Source organism: Colobus angolensis, unplaced genomic scaffold (genome assembly GCF_000951035.1).
Source record: "Colobus angolensis palliatus isolate OR3802 unplaced genomic scaffold, Cang.pa_1.0 Scaffold105, whole genome shotgun sequence".
In the NCBI taxonomy this organism is placed as follows: Eukaryota; Metazoa; Chordata; class Mammalia; order Primates; family Cercopithecidae; genus Colobus; species Colobus angolensis.
In genome coordinates, this window is record NW_012111475.1 from 4,020,375 (window position 1) to 4,039,986 (window position 19,612).

Consider the following 19,612-nt stretch of genomic DNA (forward strand, 5'->3'; position numbering starts at 1 on the left):
TATGCTGCTTGTATATAAAGACTAGTTGTGTTTTCTTTTATAATCTATTATGAGAATATTTTCTTTTAATAGGTGAGTTTAACTTATTTATGTTTATGAAAGTCTTGCTTATCTCATCACATTTTATATTATTCTGTTTAGGTAGCTTCTTTTACCATATGGTCTCTGGGTTTTTTGTTTGCTTGTTTTGTTTGTGTGTATGTGTGTTTCTTTCAATAATCTAGAAAGTTTAAATTTCTGTTTCAAGTTTATATTTTTAACTTTATATTGATTACTTAAAAACTGATATTTTTAGGCAGTGTTTATTAACATCTTATAAAAATAAGTGTAATAAATTTATATTTCCACCTTCTTCCTACTTTTCTCCATCTTTCAACCCCCAGTTCTACTGATTTATTGACTAATTGATTGACTTATATCTTTAAATATAATTGCAACCTACTACTTGAGTTATCAGCCTTAAATGATATATTTTGACCTGATAGATAATGAAATCAACATGCCAACACTGCCTTTTATGCCTCCTCTCTTCCTTCCCTCATTTGATTAGTTATATCATATCATTAAGGTTTATAACATTTATATTCTGTTCTTTAGTCCTATCTTTACAGTTTTTTAGTCTTAGTCCTATCTACAGTTGATTTTTTTCACTTAATGATTAACTCTGAATATATGTCAGGTTATTCTCCTACAGTATTGATTTTGACAGCTGCACAATATTTCTGTATGGATAAATGTACCAGCCTTTATTTAGCCAATCCCCTATTATTAAACACTTCAGTTGTATTCGGTTGTCACTAGCATGAATAGTACAAACCAGGCTCACCTCTTTGAAATTTAAAATTTTATATTTCCATCTCTTAGAAAAGAGTAATTAGAAGCCAATCCCTATTAAAACCGGATCTCAACCCTTAATCACCAAATCCCCTGGGGATCTCATGAAAATGTGGATTCTGATTAAATAGGTCTGGGTCAAGGCCTGAGATTCTGCATTTCTAACCACCTTTTAGGTGATGCTGATGCCACTGGTCTTTGGACCACACTTTGCTTAGCAAGGTCTTTGAATACATTTCATTTCTGGAGAATTCTGCTTGAAAAAAAAAATGCTGGAAAATATGGCCTGTAGCAGTAGTTTCATTGTGTCTTATGATATAGTTTAAAATATCACATTTGTATCAAAATAACTTGTAGCATATAATTATTATTTGTGAACGATCATTTGACAATTTTCTTAAATCTCATTTGTTTGGGCTTATTGTGGATATGTGCCTGGAACCCTCTCAGATGTGTATGTCCCTGTTGCATGGAAAAAAAGGCTGAGAACCCTGGGGACCAGAAATAAAGCAGAGGTCAGATGGGTACCCTAGAATGAGGCAGTATAAAGAAACCTTTGAATCCAAATTTGTAAATAATATCTGCACTCTTAATCTCTTGGGGATGTGTTTGTTGTTTAGTAGGTAAGTGTTTGTTTAGGTGGTTTTATCCTACGAGGCCCAAAGTGATCTGGCCCCTGCCTCTCTTTCCAGGTTATATTCACCTCCTTGGTGTTCATCTTACATTGTGGTTTGACAGACTTTCTGTAAAGGGCCAGTTGGTAAATAGGCTTCGTTGACCAAACTGTCTCTGTTGCAATTACTCAACTTTGCCATTGTAGAGCAAAAGCATCCATAGACAATATATAAGTAAATGAATGTGCCAATAAAACTTTATTTATAAAATCGGGTGGTAAACCATAGTTTACTGATCTAACAAACTAAATATACTTCTTTGTGCTTTAGGGATTTGACTGTTGCCTTTTCTGGGAACTCACTCCCCTAGATGATCCTAGGTCCTGCTCCCTTATTCCACTGGGGTCTCTCAGATGTCACTTCATCAGAGAGGCCTTCCCTGACCATCCAGCCTAAAATAGCACCCTACCCCCATATCTCCATGTCCTTTACTGCCTTTCTCTCTTGGTAAATATTTCATTTATTGCTTCACTAATAATGTTGATCTTATTTTAATAACTGTTAGAGAAAAGCATATGTGTTGACAGGCAGAGTATTCTTAATATACATGGCAGTTCATTTACAGTGGACCATCTCTAGGGACAGAAATAGCTTTGTTTTGTAGAGCTTTTTTTAATCATTTTTCTTCTAATGACTTTTCCTCTGAGATTTAGACAGAGTTTGGCAGTGCCAAACATATTGTGAAATGGCACCGGGTTGGTATGAAACAATTACCTTGTTCTAGATCCTCATCAATAAAAAAATAATGTCTTTGGCTATTCTAGCTCTTCTCATGGATTATATCAGGTTCTGCCCCATATATAATTTTCAAAAAACTATTTCTGTAAAAAGGAGCATTTCCTAGGCAATTTGCATTTTTCCCAGAATCCTCATGGCCTAATAAAGGCTGGGCAACGCAGGGCGAGTAAGGGCCCTGGAAGAGACATTTCCTGAAGAAACATGATCATTTTGGAAATTCATGTTAGGATCTGATCACTTTGGAGGATCCAGCCCCAAGGAAGAGAGAGAAGTCAGATTCTGAAGTTCACGTAAGGTTTCTGTGATCTTGCTGCTATAGCCTTTGGAAATCTACATCTATGCATCATTCTTAGCGCAGCTGAAGAAAGCTGTTCTTCATGTGGGTGGCCAATGCAGAAGGTGCATGAGCCCCACGAGATGACTGTAACTTGGGGGTATTACTGGGGTTTGGGTAGCTTGGCATGCTCTCAGGAGATCTGCACCATGGATACAAAATGTCTCAAGAGCTATTGCATTTCTCATGTAAGAAGTGACAGCAAGACTAACTCAGTCATGGAGCCTGAGAGGTAAGGGCCCCTTCCTGCCAGAAGGAAGGTCTGTGTTTGAGAAGAAGGTGTTGTTCAAGGCTAGGAGAGTGAGTGAGACCATTGCCATTACAGCTGATTCTGAGACCCCATAGGTGACATTCTTTTTGGACTTGTGGCACCACCATGCCTTGTTTGGCAGGCTTCACAATCTTTACCAGTTTCTAGAAGGTGTTTTTATAAATACTTTATGTAGCTGGGGTGTTATAGATGTTTTTCTTAATAGCTGAGAATATTTCAACACAGTATAATTCTTAATGTAACATGGTTCTTTCATATGATGAGTGTACACGAGAAATCTTTTCATCTTTTTGTTTGTTTTGTTTTGTTTTTGAGACAGAGTCTCGCTCTGTCTTCAAACTGGAGTGCAGTGGCACAATCTCAGCTCACTGCAACCTCTGCTTCCGGGTTCAAGTAATTCTCCTGCCTCAGCCTCCTGAGTAGCTGGAACTACAGGCAGGCGCCACCATGCTCAGCTAATTTTTGTATTTTTAGCAGAGATGGTTTTTCACTATGTTCGCCAGGATGGTCTCGATCTCTTGACCTCATGATCCGCCTGCCTCAGCCTCCCAAAGTGCTGGGATTACAGGAATGAGCCACTGTGTCCAGCCTTCGTCTGTGTTTTTAACTGTACCTTTCCAAACGATGCCATTGGAAGACATTGATTTAACTTAACTAGGGGGAAATGTCTTTGCTTTGGTGTGTGTCTCTGGTTTGGGTTCTCTAGTCTCTACTTTTAACACCAGGATTTGATGTTAACACCAGGATTTGATGAAAGAGCTTGAAGATGGTTTTATTGTCAAGTAGCATCTAATTGATGGGTAGCAGTGGGGTTTATTAAAGCTGTAAATTCAATTTCCTAGGAATTTTGAAGGTTCAGAAGGGTTCTGGAGGGCAAAAATATGGTGGTAAAACACCTTTTATTTTTTCAGCCAGAAATGTATATAATGGTTACAGATTGTCAAAGATTGGAGCTAAAGAGTAAAGTAACCATGGCCTTTTTGTTGTCACTATTTAGTTTGTGTAGTTGCCAAGTGTGTTTCTAATGCCATCCTAGGTCATCGGCATTAAAAAAAGTTTTGCGTAAATATCATTTACTGCCTCAAGTCCTTGCTCTTTCACCCTAAAGATCTGGAAAGTTAAAAACAAACAAACAAACAAACAAAAAACCTGCTAATCGCCTCTGGGTGTTACCAGCCTGCATTAGCTCTAAGGCAATCCATCTCTTGGCATGGGACTACCCAGTGTTTGTAATTCTCAGCTATTGATTTTGTTTGTAGTTGGAGGTTGTACCACAAATAAATTCTAAGGTCTATTCGTCCTACATGAGGGGGAGCCATAGTAATTCATTCTCACATTGGTGCCCAGTGTCAGTGCGAAAAAAAATAAAAGTCTTCTTGGATTCACTGTAGGCCACGGGTCTTTTTCTCTTTCCAAAATCACTGTGTTAGTTAAAATGAGCTTTTGTACAAAAGAAAATACTCTATCACTGCTTAGGATTAGAGAAAGCTACAGGGAAGGAGCTCAGATTTATGGAAGATGGAGTTAATAATGCTGACTGGAGATAGGGTTCCTAGTTCCTTGTAATTCTCATTCTTTTCTCCTCCTCTGCAATTTCCTCCCCTCTTTCACTACAGCCCTTTTTCACATTTAAACAGTCTACTATTTTTCTTTTTTCTTTATCTACTTATGTTCTGGCCTCTTCATCTTCTCTTCCTCACCTACCCTTCCCACCTTGGGGATACTGTTTGACTCCTTCCTTGTAGTCACACAGTATTGGATCTCTGTTCCCATCTTCTCCAACCATCTGGCTACATTTGTCATCTAGTCCAGCTTGTGCTGCTGGTTTTCAGCCCTCCCTCTCTGCCCCACCAACTATTTCTCTACTTCTGATGGGGAAAACCTCACTGTTTTCAGTCTTTCTCTTTGTGTGTATGTGTTGGGAGGATGGGTAGGGAAGGAGGGAGAAAGGAAGAAAGGAAAGACGTAGGAAGAGACAGAGACAGAGATTGAAAGAGACTGAACTACCATATGTTCATGGCACAGGGTTTTGAGAGGATAATGAGGGAAGGGAACAGGAGTTCTCAAACCTTGAAAATGCTGATATGCAATGGCATGTGAGTGAGATCCTTCACAAACTCTATGTGGAACTCAGTCCTCCCCATCTGGGGGCAGTAGTCACTAGAATATGGCTTTATATTGCATGTGAACATGAATGAGTCTGGAGGCCAAGAATTCTGATGTGTCTCCCCAGTGGCTAGGCCTCAGAACAGCTCCCCAACCCCCTTTCTTTAGGCTGAGGTCAAGCCCTTATTAAGCCACAGTGCAACCTCAGAGAAAGACAGTGCACTTCTACCTGATTTATATTATTTGTAATAGCTACCTAGAAATGTGGTGGTCATTAATTGGTTTGGGTGGATGTTTTCCTGGAAGGTGGGGAGGGGATAAAAACCTCTATTTTGGTCCTGCTAAGTGGAAGGGGAAGAGCACAGAAATGTGAGAATATCAGTAGGGGTGGGAATTAAGTCAAAAGCAGGATGGGTGCAGAGAAACAAATGCAGATGTTCCACCTGCAGCTATCAGGAGTTGGTTATAGGTATAACTTGCTCTTAGGGTAAGAATTATTCTTATGTTTGAAAGGGACAATTACCACAGCTTGTCTAAAAAGCAGATGTTTAAAGATACTTTGAGGTAAGTACACTGACCTTCAAATAGGTGTAACTGAAATGATGGGGGAATTAGGGGAATCTGCAATTCCTCTGCCTTTCTATAAGAGTGAGTTGCAAATCTGGAGAGTGACTAATTATTTAAATTGGAGAAAAGTTCATTTTTCTGAAGATGAATCTCTAAACAGCAGTTCCATTCAAATGCTGTGGCTGCTTTGCAAACAAAGCTTGTGCATTTATGGCTTTTTTAAAAATGGATTTAATGGACTGAGTTCATTTAGACAGGAGAGATCGAATGAATGAGCGGAATTAAAATACACATCCATTTGGCCGTCAGTCATTGTTTAAGCCACTCGACCACCCAACTTTTCTAATTAAATGACATTGCTGTCCCTGCATAAAGGCTGCGATGGATAAATTAGTACTTGGTGAGTGCTTTGAAGATGAAAATCACAGTATGAGTAATGAGCAGGGTTTTTTTTTCCTTGGGCTGGAAACGGTGTCTTTTGTGTTTTCCCACTGCACCGTGAGTCACCTGGACTGACATTGCAGAAAGCCTCCTCTCACAAAGGAAGAGCAAGAGAGACAGTAGAGACAGACTTTTATTTGACTTACAAGGCAAATTAGGAAAGAGCCTGCATCCATTCACATCTGTACAAGGAATTATATGACCTACACATTCGCTACCTATAGAAGCTGGCCATATTTTGCAGGAATTTATGCATTAGGAAATCACATGGAAATGATCTTGTTTAAACATTCATGAAGAGCAAACATCCCCCAAGAGCACTGAAGGTAGAAATCTAGCTTGGTCCCTCCTGAGAGCTTGGCTTACCTCTCTGTTGGTGCATTTAAAGGTCTGCATCAAATCCCTCCAGAACCGATGGGATGCTGGAGTTTGTCTGCTTTGAGGATGTGATGATTATTTTAGTGGGAGAAGTTTAGAACTGCAGGTTTGGAGGTAAAGTGTGAACTGTTTGGCAAGATCAAGCACTGGCTGGCTGGGGTGAATTTTGCCCTTCCCTCAATGCTCCCATTGGCTCCCCTTTAAAGAACTCAACTTTTTATACGTTCCAAACTGTAGTGAGAGGTCTTTTCTCACTACATCTAAACATTCTCATTTAGATATGTTTTTCTTGTCCTGAATTGCTTTGACACAGCAATAATTAGTCATGCTACATTGTCTAGGCTGGCTAATTACTGAGAGCTTGGCAGGCCCCATCGGAAAGGTTGCATCACCCAATGTAAGTTAGGATCCAAGCTGGTGGCTGCCCCACTCCTCATTGTATCCAAATGTAGAATGAGGTGCATCCTTTTCAACCCTGACAGCCCCTCACTCTCAGTTGCACCCCCAAATTGGTCACAGCTGAAAGAACAGCATTCACAGTATGGCCAGCAGGGTCACCTCTTCCTGAGGCAGCAGTCGGGGAGGAGGAGTACAGAGAGGGAAGTTGGATACATCAGGGGAAAAATGGAGCCACTGCTAGACAAGGTCCTAGAAAACAGACTAAAATGGCCAAAGAAGAGAGAAAACTCTCTCCTCTGAGAGATTCAGATACATACACACGCACACACACACACACACACACACACACACATATATATATATATATATATAGAGAGAGAGAGAGAGAGAGAGAGAGAGACAGTCCAAGAGGCTTGGGGAGTTATTGGAAAACAATTATGCTTATCTGCTTCCTGCCAGTCTGTATTCATTGACAGAGCAGAAGTAGTTATAGATATTGCAGACACACTGTGGCACTAAATAAAGTGTTTAAAATTATACTGCTTAATAACGCTTCCTGTCTCAGACCTCTGCAGACCCAGAGAGCTGATTTGGGCCAGCAGGTAACAGTGTAGGGGCATGGTAATGTGATTGGCATAAATTTCTCACTCGGGCTATTTTCTTTCCCAGGGGAACTCACTCCAGCCACAAAAGAGGGGAAAATGTTAAAGTTGATCCTAATTGGTTTCTGCTGAATGTTTAGCATGTCATTCACACAGGTGTCTTAGCAGACTAAGCCTTTGTATTTTATTTGAGAATTTTTATAGTTTGCCTCATAGGAGCCAAAAGTAGGATCAGCACTGTAGATTAGAATCAGTTCAACAGAGGGAAAATAAACCATTGGAATAGATTTTGCCTTCCCTGAGCACGTCGCAGGCATTAGCAAATAATGGGAGCCCTGTCTGCGCATGGAAAGGAAGCATCTACCACTTAGACTCCTAGCCTCGGGTGTGCGGTCCTATGACCTGCACAGCGGGTGTGATGATTCTGGAGTCATCATCTCCTAACTTTATGCTGCTATGCACAGAAGAAACATGCACACACACATGCACACACATACACCCACACACACCCACACACAATGTTCTTTCCTTGCGGAAGAAAGAAATGGGAGGGACTGAGGAGGGGAGGTCTCCTGACTGTGAGCTGCTGGATAGAACACAGCCAACCCTGATGAGAGTGGCCAAGACCTTCAGAGCATGGATGAGAGTTGACTCTATTTGCCCTTTGTAGTGCTGTGCCATCTTTGCTAGACTACAGTTGCCATTTGCTAGCTGTCTCCAAATTCAGAGAGTTCTAAAAAGGTAAAGACCTTTTAGGCTATTTTAGTACACTCTGTGTGGCTATCAGTACAACTTTTCAAACACATACAGAGGCATCAGAAAAAAAATTAAGCCAATCCATTAAAAGAGTGCTGGAATTGCTACCCAAAATGACTCGCCTGCTATTTCTATGCATATGTGTGCCCTGATGCATTTCATTTCTTAAGTTTAAGACAAGGATGAATGAAGTACCAGAGTAAAAATAGGAAAGCACATCCTTCCCCTCCTCTCACCGGTATAAATTACAAAGGAGATGACACTTTCACCATCTGATGAGTCTACCTTTGCTGCTGTGTTTCCTCTTCAGCAGAAATTCCAGATAACACCACTGACTTTTACTTAGAGTATCTTGAACAGCTATTTATAGTTTTCACCTATCCTTCCCAGAGACCTCACTAGACTGAGAGACAAGGGCTTCTCTGGGTCCTGGCCCAGCTCAACCACCCTCTGGTGTTGTGACCTTGGGCAAGCCACCTCTGCAAGCCTCATTCCTCAATCCTATAGATCGGGCCAGGGGAGATCACCAAGGTCTTTCTCTGCTCAGAGTCTCCCAGAGCTCCAACGATGTGGTCTACAGCATGAGGCATACTAAGACCATCAGAAATCATCCCTGCAATCCAGAAACTCATTTTAAAGGGAAGGAACTTTGCAATGTAAGTGGTTTGTTTCAGTTCTGTGATTCGGCTGCTTGAAAGACTGAAATGGCAAAGAAAAGTTGACAAAATGCAAGCCCCAAACAAGTTTGAGGAAGCTGGCCAGAGTGCTGAAGTCAACTGCTGTTGACAACAGCCATCAGACCTTGTGGCTGCAAAGCTCAAACAAAAGCAGCACCTACACCCTACTGGTCAGCAATAGTATCCCAGGACAGAGGCAGCCGAGAGAGTTCTCAGCAGTATCCCAGGACAGAGGCAGCCGAGAGAGTTCTCAGCAAGCTCCAGGCGTATGGCATTAGGCATCAGGCATGTAAACAGCTGGTGGAATTTCAGAGTACATTGCATTCGATAGTTCCCAGACCTGTTGGAGCCATATTTAGCTTAGGAGAGCTTGGAAAGAGTGCAGTGCCATTTGAATGACTATTAATAGCTTTGGTGGGCGTGGGGAGCGGGGGTTGGAGCAAAGAAAAGATTTCTTCAGTTCGATATCTTGTATGTATTCATGAAGGACAAACTTCCTCCGTGTTAAAAGGCTTGGGTGTGGGGGTCTGACGAGCCTTCTGAAATCAGGAATCACCAGTTCCAGCTGGGAAGACAACTCTACTTACAGTTTAAACTAAATGATTTGAGCTTCCCAGGTGCCTAACTGAGCAATTTCTTCCCTACAATCCCTCTCCTCAGCAATTTATTTCACACAGATTATATCAATCTGTTTCTTTGTTGCTATGTAATGTAATAATCATTCTCAAAATCCTCAGTTTATCCAAAACTTAAACACTTGCACCAGAACTGTGCCCCACATCAACCCACTGGTGCCCACCCTCATGAAGAGACAGCAAATAAGGGGTGCCACTGGGAAGCCTGCCCTTATTCTGGGGAAGCAGGAATGCCCCCCCTCCCCATATTGTCTCAGTCAAGGCAGCCATCCACACAATTCCTTTCTTTAGCCCGAGGTTCAGCTTCCCTATTAACATAGACAACACTTCACTGAAGCTGAAGTATAAGAAATTTTCTGCTTGATGTGTTTTATAGCCTAGTATTTTCCTTGCACATCACATGCCTCTCTGAGGGGCACAGGAGAATGTGTCTGGGGTAAGGTTTGGGGGAGGGTTCCCACCATTTAAAAGGGAGGGAGAGACCGACTCATAAAGGAATCCATCGGAACCCTCTACTCTCCCTGGAGGTCCTGACCCCCAAGGGCGAGCTCTCTCTAGCTCTAGAAGCTTCCTTTGCAGCCACGAACTCCTTGCCAGCCTCTCTAGGATGGCTGTCTGTCTGGATATCTGCAGTGCTGCTGTGTGTCACCATAGCTTGGGGCTTCCTCACCGTGGCTGGGGACAGAATTGGTAGGTTTCCCCACCCAGCCTTTCTGCTGTTCATTATTTGTGGGGAAGGCTGCAGGCAGGGCAAACCTTAATTAGCTCCAAGTGTGAGTGGGTCAAATCAATTACTACTGCACTCTCCCAAACACCACCACAACAGCCATGATTCCGCTCGTTTCCACTAGATGGGAGAAATCGGAATTGTCCATTTGCGCACACAGACTGTTCACAGCAATAAAGAAAAGTGAATGAAGTATATACAAGCTCCCAAGTGGGGGAATTTCAAAGGGGGAGCCTGCCTCCATGGTGATCATGGGCACTATTGGTTTCTCTAAGAGAGTCTCTTCATGGTCACATCCCCTAAAGCTAGAGAGTGTATCCAAATTCCCACTCAAGAGACAGCAGATAATGTATTTCCAAGGAGAGGTGGAGGCAATGTCTCTCTTGGCCCTCTGGGCTCCTGGAAGTGGCAGATAATCTGCACCCACAGTCTGGACATTCCTAACGTGTCCCTAGATGAAACCCAGAGGATTCTTGAGCGTCTTTAAAACAGACTTGGGAGCTCATACCCCAGGGCTGGGCTCCCTGGTGGCAAGGCTGCCCTGATTCTCTGGGCATGGCAGAGGCAGGCACCAAAACAACTCAAATACCTGGAGGAGAAGCGGGCACCTTCTCAATGCTCATTCTCAACACCACCTACAGCCGTTTCCAGAAACGGCTGCTGGCACTGGCCCAAATAAAGAAAACCGGGCAGTGAGATGAGGGGGCAAGACAAGGCAAATAAGCAACCCAGACATACAAACAGCTTCCCTTTGAGAGAAGACAGGGGAGGGTGGTGACCCCAAGTGGTGCAAGCAGAGGAGACTCCCGTCACTCCTGCTCCGTGTTTGGCTGAGGTCAGAAGAGCCACTTTCCGAACCACCTCCTCTTGCAAGCCCCAGTTACTAATAAGCCATTGACCTTGAGTTTGAGTCTGGGGTTGATTTGCAGCTCTGTCTGGGGGAACCCCAAGGGCCTGTGGCTTCATGAGAAGAAATCCTCCTCATTTTCACAGCGATCGTTTTTCCTCTCCTCTCGCCACTGTGATCAAATTAGGAGGCTGCTTCTCCTAGGAAAAAATGTGTCCATGGTCCCAGGAGGCACTGCCCATTTACCTGTCTGATGGGTTTGGGGAGGGAAAGCAGGATGTATGTGTGTGTGTGTGTGTCCCTTCCTTCCCCTGTCCCTGGGAGTGTCTCTCCCACCTGAATTGGCCACCTGGCCTGCAGCAAGGACCCCAGGGAGGGCAGGCGCTGGAGTCTCAGCTGCAGGAGGCCTGGCAAGTGGCTGTGTACATGCTGCTGCCCGCCGTGGCCCCACTGCTCAGGCTGCTGGTGGGACACTTGAGGGGCTTCATGCTGCTGTCCCTCTGGATGTGCAAGTGCTCAAGCCGCCAGCGCTCCCAGCTCTTCCGAAACTCCAGCTGGACCTTCCATGGGAAAAGGAGGGAAACAAAAGCCATCCTGCAAACCAACTGCTCACAAAATGGCCCCACTATTACATTAGCAGGGAAGGGAAGAAATCCACTGCATTATATTAAGAGACACAAGTCAAGGCCTTCGGGCACCTAAATTAATATCCCAATAAAATTGTTTATTGTTGTCTCCTATTTTCTGCATCTCCTCAGGAGAGAGGTCGGCTTGATGACCTAATTGGTCTTTTCCATCTCTAAACTCTGTGATTCAGCTAAGTACCTTTTACAATCCATCACAGTATCATTTAATGGAAGAGAATGAGAGGGAGGGCGAAACGCAGGGAGACAGGAGATGGGAGAGAGAAGAGAGACGCTGTCTTTACAGTGCACATCCCAATTTCAGCTTGGATGATTGGGAACGGGGACAGCAACCCCCAGCCTTCCTGGTGTCTACAGCAGACCCTTCTAAACTCCCTGAGGGCTTCTCTCCAGGTCCCAGCACCTCACAGGGGAGGAGGGAGGGAAGGAAGGAATGCAGCTGAGACCAGCAACAGCAGGGAGGAAGGGGCAGCCAATGAGGCTTCGCAACTGATGCCATCCAGAGAGACTCTGCAGTGACCATGGGGGTGCAGCCCAGGGAGGTCAGTCAGCCAGGATCCCTGTTGTGCGGGACTCTGGCCTCCCCATCAGGAAAAGCCTCTCAGGAGGGTGGATGTTTGGGGACCAGATTGCTGGGGCAGAAAGAGACAAATCCAAGTAATGCTGTGGAGCCCCCATCCCTTGAAGGTTTGTGGCAATGCTGTGGCTCCCTGTGGTGGCCAGTGATTCTGGTCCCTGGAGAGGCCTAGCTGGAACCTGAAAAGCTAGTCTTGGGGGGTCTAGACTGCTCTTCTGGGTGATGTTCCCATAAATTTGCTTTCCAGAACTTCTTTGAAGTCCCCACCCTTCCCACACCGGAGTGTCTGGGGTCTGGGCCCTTCCCTTTAGGCCTAGTCACCAAGACGGCCTGCTGCCAGCGGCTGTGGATAAGGGGCCAATCGCCCCACCAGCCCCTGTGCAAACAACCCTCCTCTCCTCCTCCTTTGTCATCCATCCAGCTATGCCCATCAAGACGCCTGGTATGGCTGCATGCCATCCCTTAAAAGAACATTTTCTGCACTGAGTAGAGTTGAGATGGCCCAGAGGCTGCCTGCCAGGATGACGCCAGTGTCCCATGCAGTGTCAGGAACCCAAGCCTGAGTGGGGGAGGGAAGGAGGCTGAGCAGACACCACCTACAGGACCCTGTTGTATGCCAGCTCCCTGCCCGGCTGAGCCTTTGTGAAGGGAGCATATGCTGACAGCTGGGATGGGGGCCCTGAGTCCAGTGGTGGATCCCACTTGTGCAGTTGTGGGGAGGCCAGGCTTGTTTCATAGTCTTTCCACTGGAGAAGGGGGGAAAGATGGTAAACTGAGGCACACCCCTGGGAAACCACCTCAGAGACCAAAGAGGTTTCAGGGACACCTGCGGGACTTCTCAGGGTGCTGACACACGGTGTCTCCTTCTGCCCCCATCTCCCTCAGCACTTTTCCTGAACCTCTGCTGTGACCCCTGTGATCACAATTGTCCTTGAAAAATCACCATATTTATTGGGCACTTACTGTATGCATGGCATTTTCCATTGATTATCTTAGTTAACTTTCACGCCGACCCTGCAAAGCAGCTCCACATTTAAAGATGAGGAAACTGAGGTGCAGAGTGTTTATTTCTCCAGGTCGCTTAGCCAGGATTTGAACCTAGATCTGGCCTGATTCCAATGCCCGGCTCCTACCCTCCGGCCTCCCACTGCATGGCTCTTGCGGTCCTGCTTGTCCCTGGTCCATCTCCTCCCCCATCACCTGGGAGCACCTCGAGGGCGGGGGCCACATCTTCCTCATCTCAGCGTCCGTGAACCTAGCACAGTGCCCAGCATACAGCAGGTGCTCAATACATGTGTTTTAAATGAGCCAAATGAACGAACACATAAGTAGATGAGCATCTCACATCAGGTTGCTTCTGTTCCTCAGCTATGAAAACGAACCCACAAAGACAACACCACTGATCCCAAGCACCTGGGCTGGCACTTAGGCCACCACACTGCCTCCTCCACCGTCGGATTTATCCTCATCCCTGCCCTCGACCTCTGCAGTGCAGCACACCCCTCCTGACCTCCCTTTCCAGCAGGCACCACGCCAGCCTCAGGATTTGGGGTGAATTGGGAAGCGCATTCACCTTCACTTAGAGCTGGGGAGACAGAGAGGCAAGGGAGGCAAAATGACTTGCCCCAGGTCACACAGCTCAGCAGTGGCAGGGCTGGGACCAGCACTCAGGGCTCTGAGTCACCTCACTGTGGCTCTCAGGCACAAGCTACAGCAAAACCACCTTCAGGCCTTCCCTGCCCTGTCCCTACTCCCGCTCACTAGCAGCTGGTGCAGGCCTTGGCAGCCACAAAGAACCAATATTCAAGCCATCTTTTCTCCTCAGGTCACAAGTATCTGGCATTGCCATGGCAACCCTGGGTCTGCAGAACAGCTCTTGTGGACAGAGGCCTCAGCCCCAGAGCCACATGTGTCTTTTGTGGCCCAGTGACAATGATGTATCTGTCCTTGTGCCTGGAGCAGCCAGGGCATGAGGAGTCTCAGGGTGGGTTTAAAGGAACTGGGTGGTGCTCTGAAAGGAGACAGGTTCTCCTGTTCTTTGAGCAGGGTCTCCTGGACCCCATGGCACAAGCCTGGAAGATCCATGGGGTCTGTAGCCAGGCCTGGTCAGAGAGGTGCAACTCTGGTGATTCAGGGTCAAGTTCTTTTCCAAGGGCAAAGAAATACTATCCCCTTACAAAGGTGGGCCAGTCACAGGTGGTGCATGAGGAGGGAAGTGATGAGATGACTGGGCTTGGAAGGATGGAATCTGGAGAAGCAGCTGAGTCAGGAGTCAGGGGAGACTCTTGGCAATGGTGGCGGGGAAACCAAGCACACATGTCTGCTGGTGGGGCTGCGGTGAGTGTGTCAGAGGAGAGAGAAGTGGGAAACAGGCACGCGGGGGGCTGAGATGACAAGGTGGCAGCAGGAAGCCTCAGTCTCTCCCCACGGGCCTCTGCTCCTCATCCCCACACAGGGATTCCTGCCACCCTGTCTTGTCCCCATCACCACTGGGCTGGAATGGAAAGCAGCAGAGCTCAGGGCTGGGTAGCACATCACCCAGCCGGCTGAGAGCATTCCTGGAGGGAAGGCCATCCACAGAGCTTAGGTTTTTGCACTTCCTCGTTTGCATCAGTTTTAAAGAAATTCATTCTGAGGATATGGCAGTGGAGGAGGACCAGGGCTGCAGTGTCTTGCTGCCTCCTGTGGGTCAAGAGCCTGTTGGGTGAGGCCCTGCCCTACCCTCCAAACTGAGCCTGCTGGGTCCTCTGAGACCTGCCCTGGGAGCAGCCAGAATCCCATTTATGGGCCACTGTTTGCCCGGCTCTACCTTCACCTCCCCAGCACCTGCTGCCCTGAGGCATTAAGCGGGATCTCACCCCCACCACAGCCCAGTGGGTTCTCGCTCCCGCCACAGCCCACTAGCTCTACCGCCTTCTAGCTATTGAATTAGGGCTACTCATTTCATTTTGCTGAGCCTTAACGTTCTTAGCTGTGAACTGGGGATATCATCTGCTGCACAGCATTGGATGTAATGAGACACTTTGAGCAGCTTATATGCAGTAAGCACTTGAGAAACCTTGGTTTCCCTCCCATTTAGAGGTCTGAGGGCCATACTTCCCATGGGTAGCCAGTTCAGCAGAGGCAGGGGGAGGCTCAGGGACAGGGGAACATTCCTCTCCCTTCCCTTTCACCCAGCCTCATTTTCTCTGCATGGCATCCTTTGAAATTCCCTAGGCCCCTGTCTCTGGGAGTCACTGAATACTGTATCTAATAGCGATTGCTTACTGAGCATCTGGAGATAATGGTGTGTGTTTCTTCGTGCCAAGCAGCACCTGTGAGGAGCTAGGATGGGCCTTCAGCATCCCACCTTGAAGGAGGGATCTGTTCTCTGTTCCCCTTTCCCACCTTTTGCAGACTTTCTTAATCCTCACAGGAATCTCAAAGGTAGGCATTATTACCCCGACTTTGTAAATGAGCAAACTAAGTTTCAGAGTGGGCAAGTAACAGGCAAAGTCACACAGCTCATTAAGTGATGGGGCCTAGATCAGACCAAGTAAGATGCCAAAGCCTGAATCCTTGCATCTTTTCTGCTACATCACATTGCTTCTTTGAGCCATCTCATAGCTCCCTGAAACACCCAGGTCCCCACCCACTGTCCTTTGTGCATCCCCCACACCCATAGAAAAAGACAAGTCTATTAATGCGCTGACTCCAAGATCTCTGAGCTCTGGGACTCCATAGCTGAGTACCTTGGAGGAAGGGGCCTTTCCCAGGTGCTCACGAATGCAGCCATGCCCTCCTCCCAGGAGCTGACCATCTCAGGGATGGGAGGGAGGCCTGCTGTCCTGCAGGCATTTGCAGGAGAGGGTGTGGGGCCAAGAAGAACCCCCTTCTCCCATCCTAGCACCAGAAAACCACCCCCTTCCCCACAGTGAGCCAGGGCTCTTGCCTGTGTATATGCAGAATGGGGTGCTTTCTGCTTTAATGCAGAATTAATTGAATCCTGGCTCTGCCATGCCACCATTCCCATACTTCATCTTAGCCAAAAAGCTAAGAAGTGATGTACGCCACTATTTCCAAACCTAGGTCACGTTTCTGAGTCTCTCTGATCTTCAGTGTTCTCATGTATGTATAAAAAAATGGGAATATAAAATAAGAATTTTAGCAGGGTGTGGGGGTCCTAATTAAATGAGATAGTGATTATTAAAGCCCCAACCATGTGGCTTAGGTATGTGTGTGTTGAATCACTTTGTAAGTGACAGTCACCACCACCAAGCAAAGAGGGTCATTCAGGATTCCCTTAACCTGAGGCTGAGTCTTCCCTAGGGTCACATGCCATTAGGGTATGCCTGTACATTTATGTGTGTGTGTGTGTGTGCGCATGTGTGAGAGAGATCCATGCACAGAAAACCAAATCTGTGAACAAGATGCCTTCTCAACCCTAGTGCCTCAGTGGCGTGAGTAGGGGGTTTCAGCTGACAAGATTGATGGGAGTCCCCATTGTACAACTCCAGACTGGCCGATGGTACCCACCCACCAGGGTCCCCACCGTCCCTCCTCAGAGCTTACCTCATTGTTGACAAAGCAGTACAAGATGGCCACCATCAGCCCCTGGAGACAAGAGTCACATCAGGAGGGAGGAAGCAGGAGGGAGGTGACCTGAAGACTGGCCCCTGGTCAGAAGCACCTTGGGACTTCATCCTCAATACCCTCCTCCCTAAATCCAGCAGCCCAGGCAGATCCAGGAATGGCACAGTGGCTTCCCTCTCATTTCCTTTCTGAAGGAACACCAGAGTTGCACCTCTCTGACTAGGCCTGGCTACAGGCCCCAGCTAGCCTCTCCCCATGGATTTCCCAGGCATGTGCCGTGGGGTCCAGGAGACCCTGCTCAGAAGCTGCCCAGAAGCTGTAGAGATCCTACATCCAACCTCTCCTTGAGGAGGCCTGATCCAGTGAAGTACAATGACTCTGATCGTGGAGAATATTCCCCACCCCAGCCCCATCTGCTCACGCAGGAGACCTAGGGCTCCAGAATTGTGTTCTGTATGTCTGCACATGTATGTAAATACACACACATGAGTCCACATGTATGCAGGCATCTCGTGACATTCGTGAGGGGCAGGGACCAGTTTTTTGTATTTTTACACCCCCTTAGCATCATCTAATGCTAGTGGAGAGGATCAGTTCTTCTCTTTGAAACTGTGACACCGTAACTCTGGTTTTAACACCTCTGAGGCTCCTCTGCAAAGCGAGGCTAACCCTGCACATCTCCTGGGTTCTGTGAGGAGTGAATGTGCAATTCACTCCTTATAGTGCGCAATTCACTCCTTTACATTTTACATGCAAAAATGCATGTAAAGCACCTGGCAGGGTGCTTGCCACCCAGTAGATGGCAGCTGCAATGCCAGGCTGGGTACCCAGAGCTACATCCAAGAAGGTTTCTTGTCCCATGTGCTTACAGAGAAGACTGGCCGGGGTATTGGGACACCTGGGGATACTAGTTCTGGCTCTGCTCCAACTAGGTGACTTTGGGCAGGGATCACTCCTCCAGGTCTCAGTCTTCCCACCTTTTCCATCTGCATGATGCAGGCTGGTGTCTGTCCCACCCCCATTCTAGGACTTTACAAGCAAGTGTCCCCAACCATGAAGTCACCTGGAAGGAGGTAAAGGAGAGCTCCGTGAACAGCTTGATGAAGCGCAGGGTGCCCCGGGCATGCTCGTCCATCACAAAGGCAAAGATGACCTCATGAGTCCCCAGCAGGGGGATGAGTGTCAGCGTGGACTTGGCAAGTCTGAGGGGCAAGGCGGAGATCTTGAGCCATTCTGGGCCTCTCCCATGGACTCTTTCCCCTTTCTCTACCCTCCCCACTTCCTACCAAGTCCTGACATCTGGGTCATGGATGTTCTCCCACCCCAAATACCCTGGGACAGTCTGCCTGGAGGGAAAGAATAGAGGTCAAGACCCCAAGAAGACCAGGGGCTGCCGAGAGACAGGGCAAAAGCAAGGGTTTGGGGTCCCAGGCCAGGCCTGGGTGGAAGAAGAGGTTAGCGTAGGGCTCTAAGCTAAGCATCCCAGGATCTCTCTTTCTCTCTGCTAGAAGGAAAGGGGCACCTGCTGAGGGTCCTCAGTAAATTCAGCTCAGTTACATCACCTGCATTTGATGTCTGTCTTGCACATGAGATTGGCCTTCAGTTTGGATACCACGATGCAGATGACCCGAACAAAGATGAGGAAGTTCACCTGCGGGGTGGGGCCGGGATTGGCAGGGGGCACCAGCCCAATCCTATCATAGCTGCCACTCCCATCCCTGACACCGTCACTCACCCCAATGGCAAAGAGAATGGGCAGCCGGATAATGAGCCAGTAGTTCATGTTGGAGTTCCTGGTCCAGCAGCTGGGGAGGGAGGGAGATGCATGCATGCATCCAGCAGGGCTCACAGGATCCCCAGCTCAAGTGCGGGCCCAGGGGCCACTGATGCACATGGCCATGTCGAGTGCCACACACACAGCTCCCAGGAGCCACCCAACAACCAGTCCCATGGACCCACAGAGCCCTGCCAGTGCACAGCCCCACAATACACACGTGCAGTCCAAATACACAGTCATACACGGAGATGCACACAGCCCCCAAACAAGCTTTCAAGGACCTACCAACACAGTCATGTGTTTTCGCAGAATCATATAGAAAATGACACAAACATTTCACTGTTTCACATAAACAGATATTACAGAAAAACCTGCAGGAGGGCACCATGTACCCATAGACCCAGTACCGTTAGTCATCAAACAATCCGGGGACCAGGCAGGGGCAGGGAGGGATTAGAGAACAAAATCCGCATTCTAAGCTCCTGGTCCCCACCTTTATCCTCCCAACAGATGGGTGCCCCAGGTACCAAGGAACCCCATGGACCTGGAGGATGGGGACCTGAACACATCCACCCCCTTGAAGCAGGACACTCACCCCTCGTCCTCATAGAGGTACTTGACAATGCCCCAGGGGACAACAAACAGCAGGGGAACACCTAAGAGAGAGGGAAAGACAGAAGGGGAGAGGGGCTGGCAGGCCAGAGCCACAGTCCACATGCCGAGGCCTCTCCCTGCCCCAGGCCCCTCACATTTCCAGCCTCTCTCTTTGCCTGGCCTCAAACTATGCTTTCTAGTTTTGTCTGGGCACTTGGGAGAACAGAGGCAGCAGGAGCCCCATGCAGACTCCCAGACTCTTCCTTACAGAGAGGTCCTCATCAGTCGTCAGTCCCCCACCTCCTATGTGCCAGGCACACTGTCAGGACTTGTCCTGAGAGTCCCGGCTAAGTCACCAGGTCACAGACACCCAAGTAGCAATGGGACTGGGCTGTGCGGTGGAGACGGCATGGTGGATGAGGCGAGGCGCAGGTGAACCCTCTGATGCCCTTTTTCTCTCTT

The 19,612-nt window shown here is 47.4% G+C and overlaps 1 protein-coding gene across 1 annotated transcript in view; it reads right to left on the reverse strand.

The window, feature by feature from the left end:
• Positions 1-9,750: 9,750 nt before the first annotated feature.
• GLP1R (glucagon-like peptide 1 receptor) overlaps positions 9,751-19,612 on the reverse strand; it is a 38,567-nt gene continuing 28,705 nt past the window's right edge. The window contains exons 8-13 of the mRNA XM_011944380.1: positions 19,152-19,212; positions 18,515-18,584; positions 18,342-18,430; positions 17,843-17,981; positions 16,759-16,800; positions 9,751-11,546 (exon numbers count right to left, since the gene is read on the reverse strand). Coding sequence (XP_011799770.1) covers positions 11,379-11,546; positions 16,759-16,800; positions 17,843-17,981; positions 18,342-18,430; positions 18,515-18,584; positions 19,152-19,212 — 569 coding nt within the window. The 3' untranslated portion in view covers positions 9,751-11,378. The remainder of the gene's footprint in view (positions 11,547-16,758; positions 16,801-17,842; positions 17,982-18,341; positions 18,431-18,514; positions 18,585-19,151; positions 19,213-19,612) is intronic.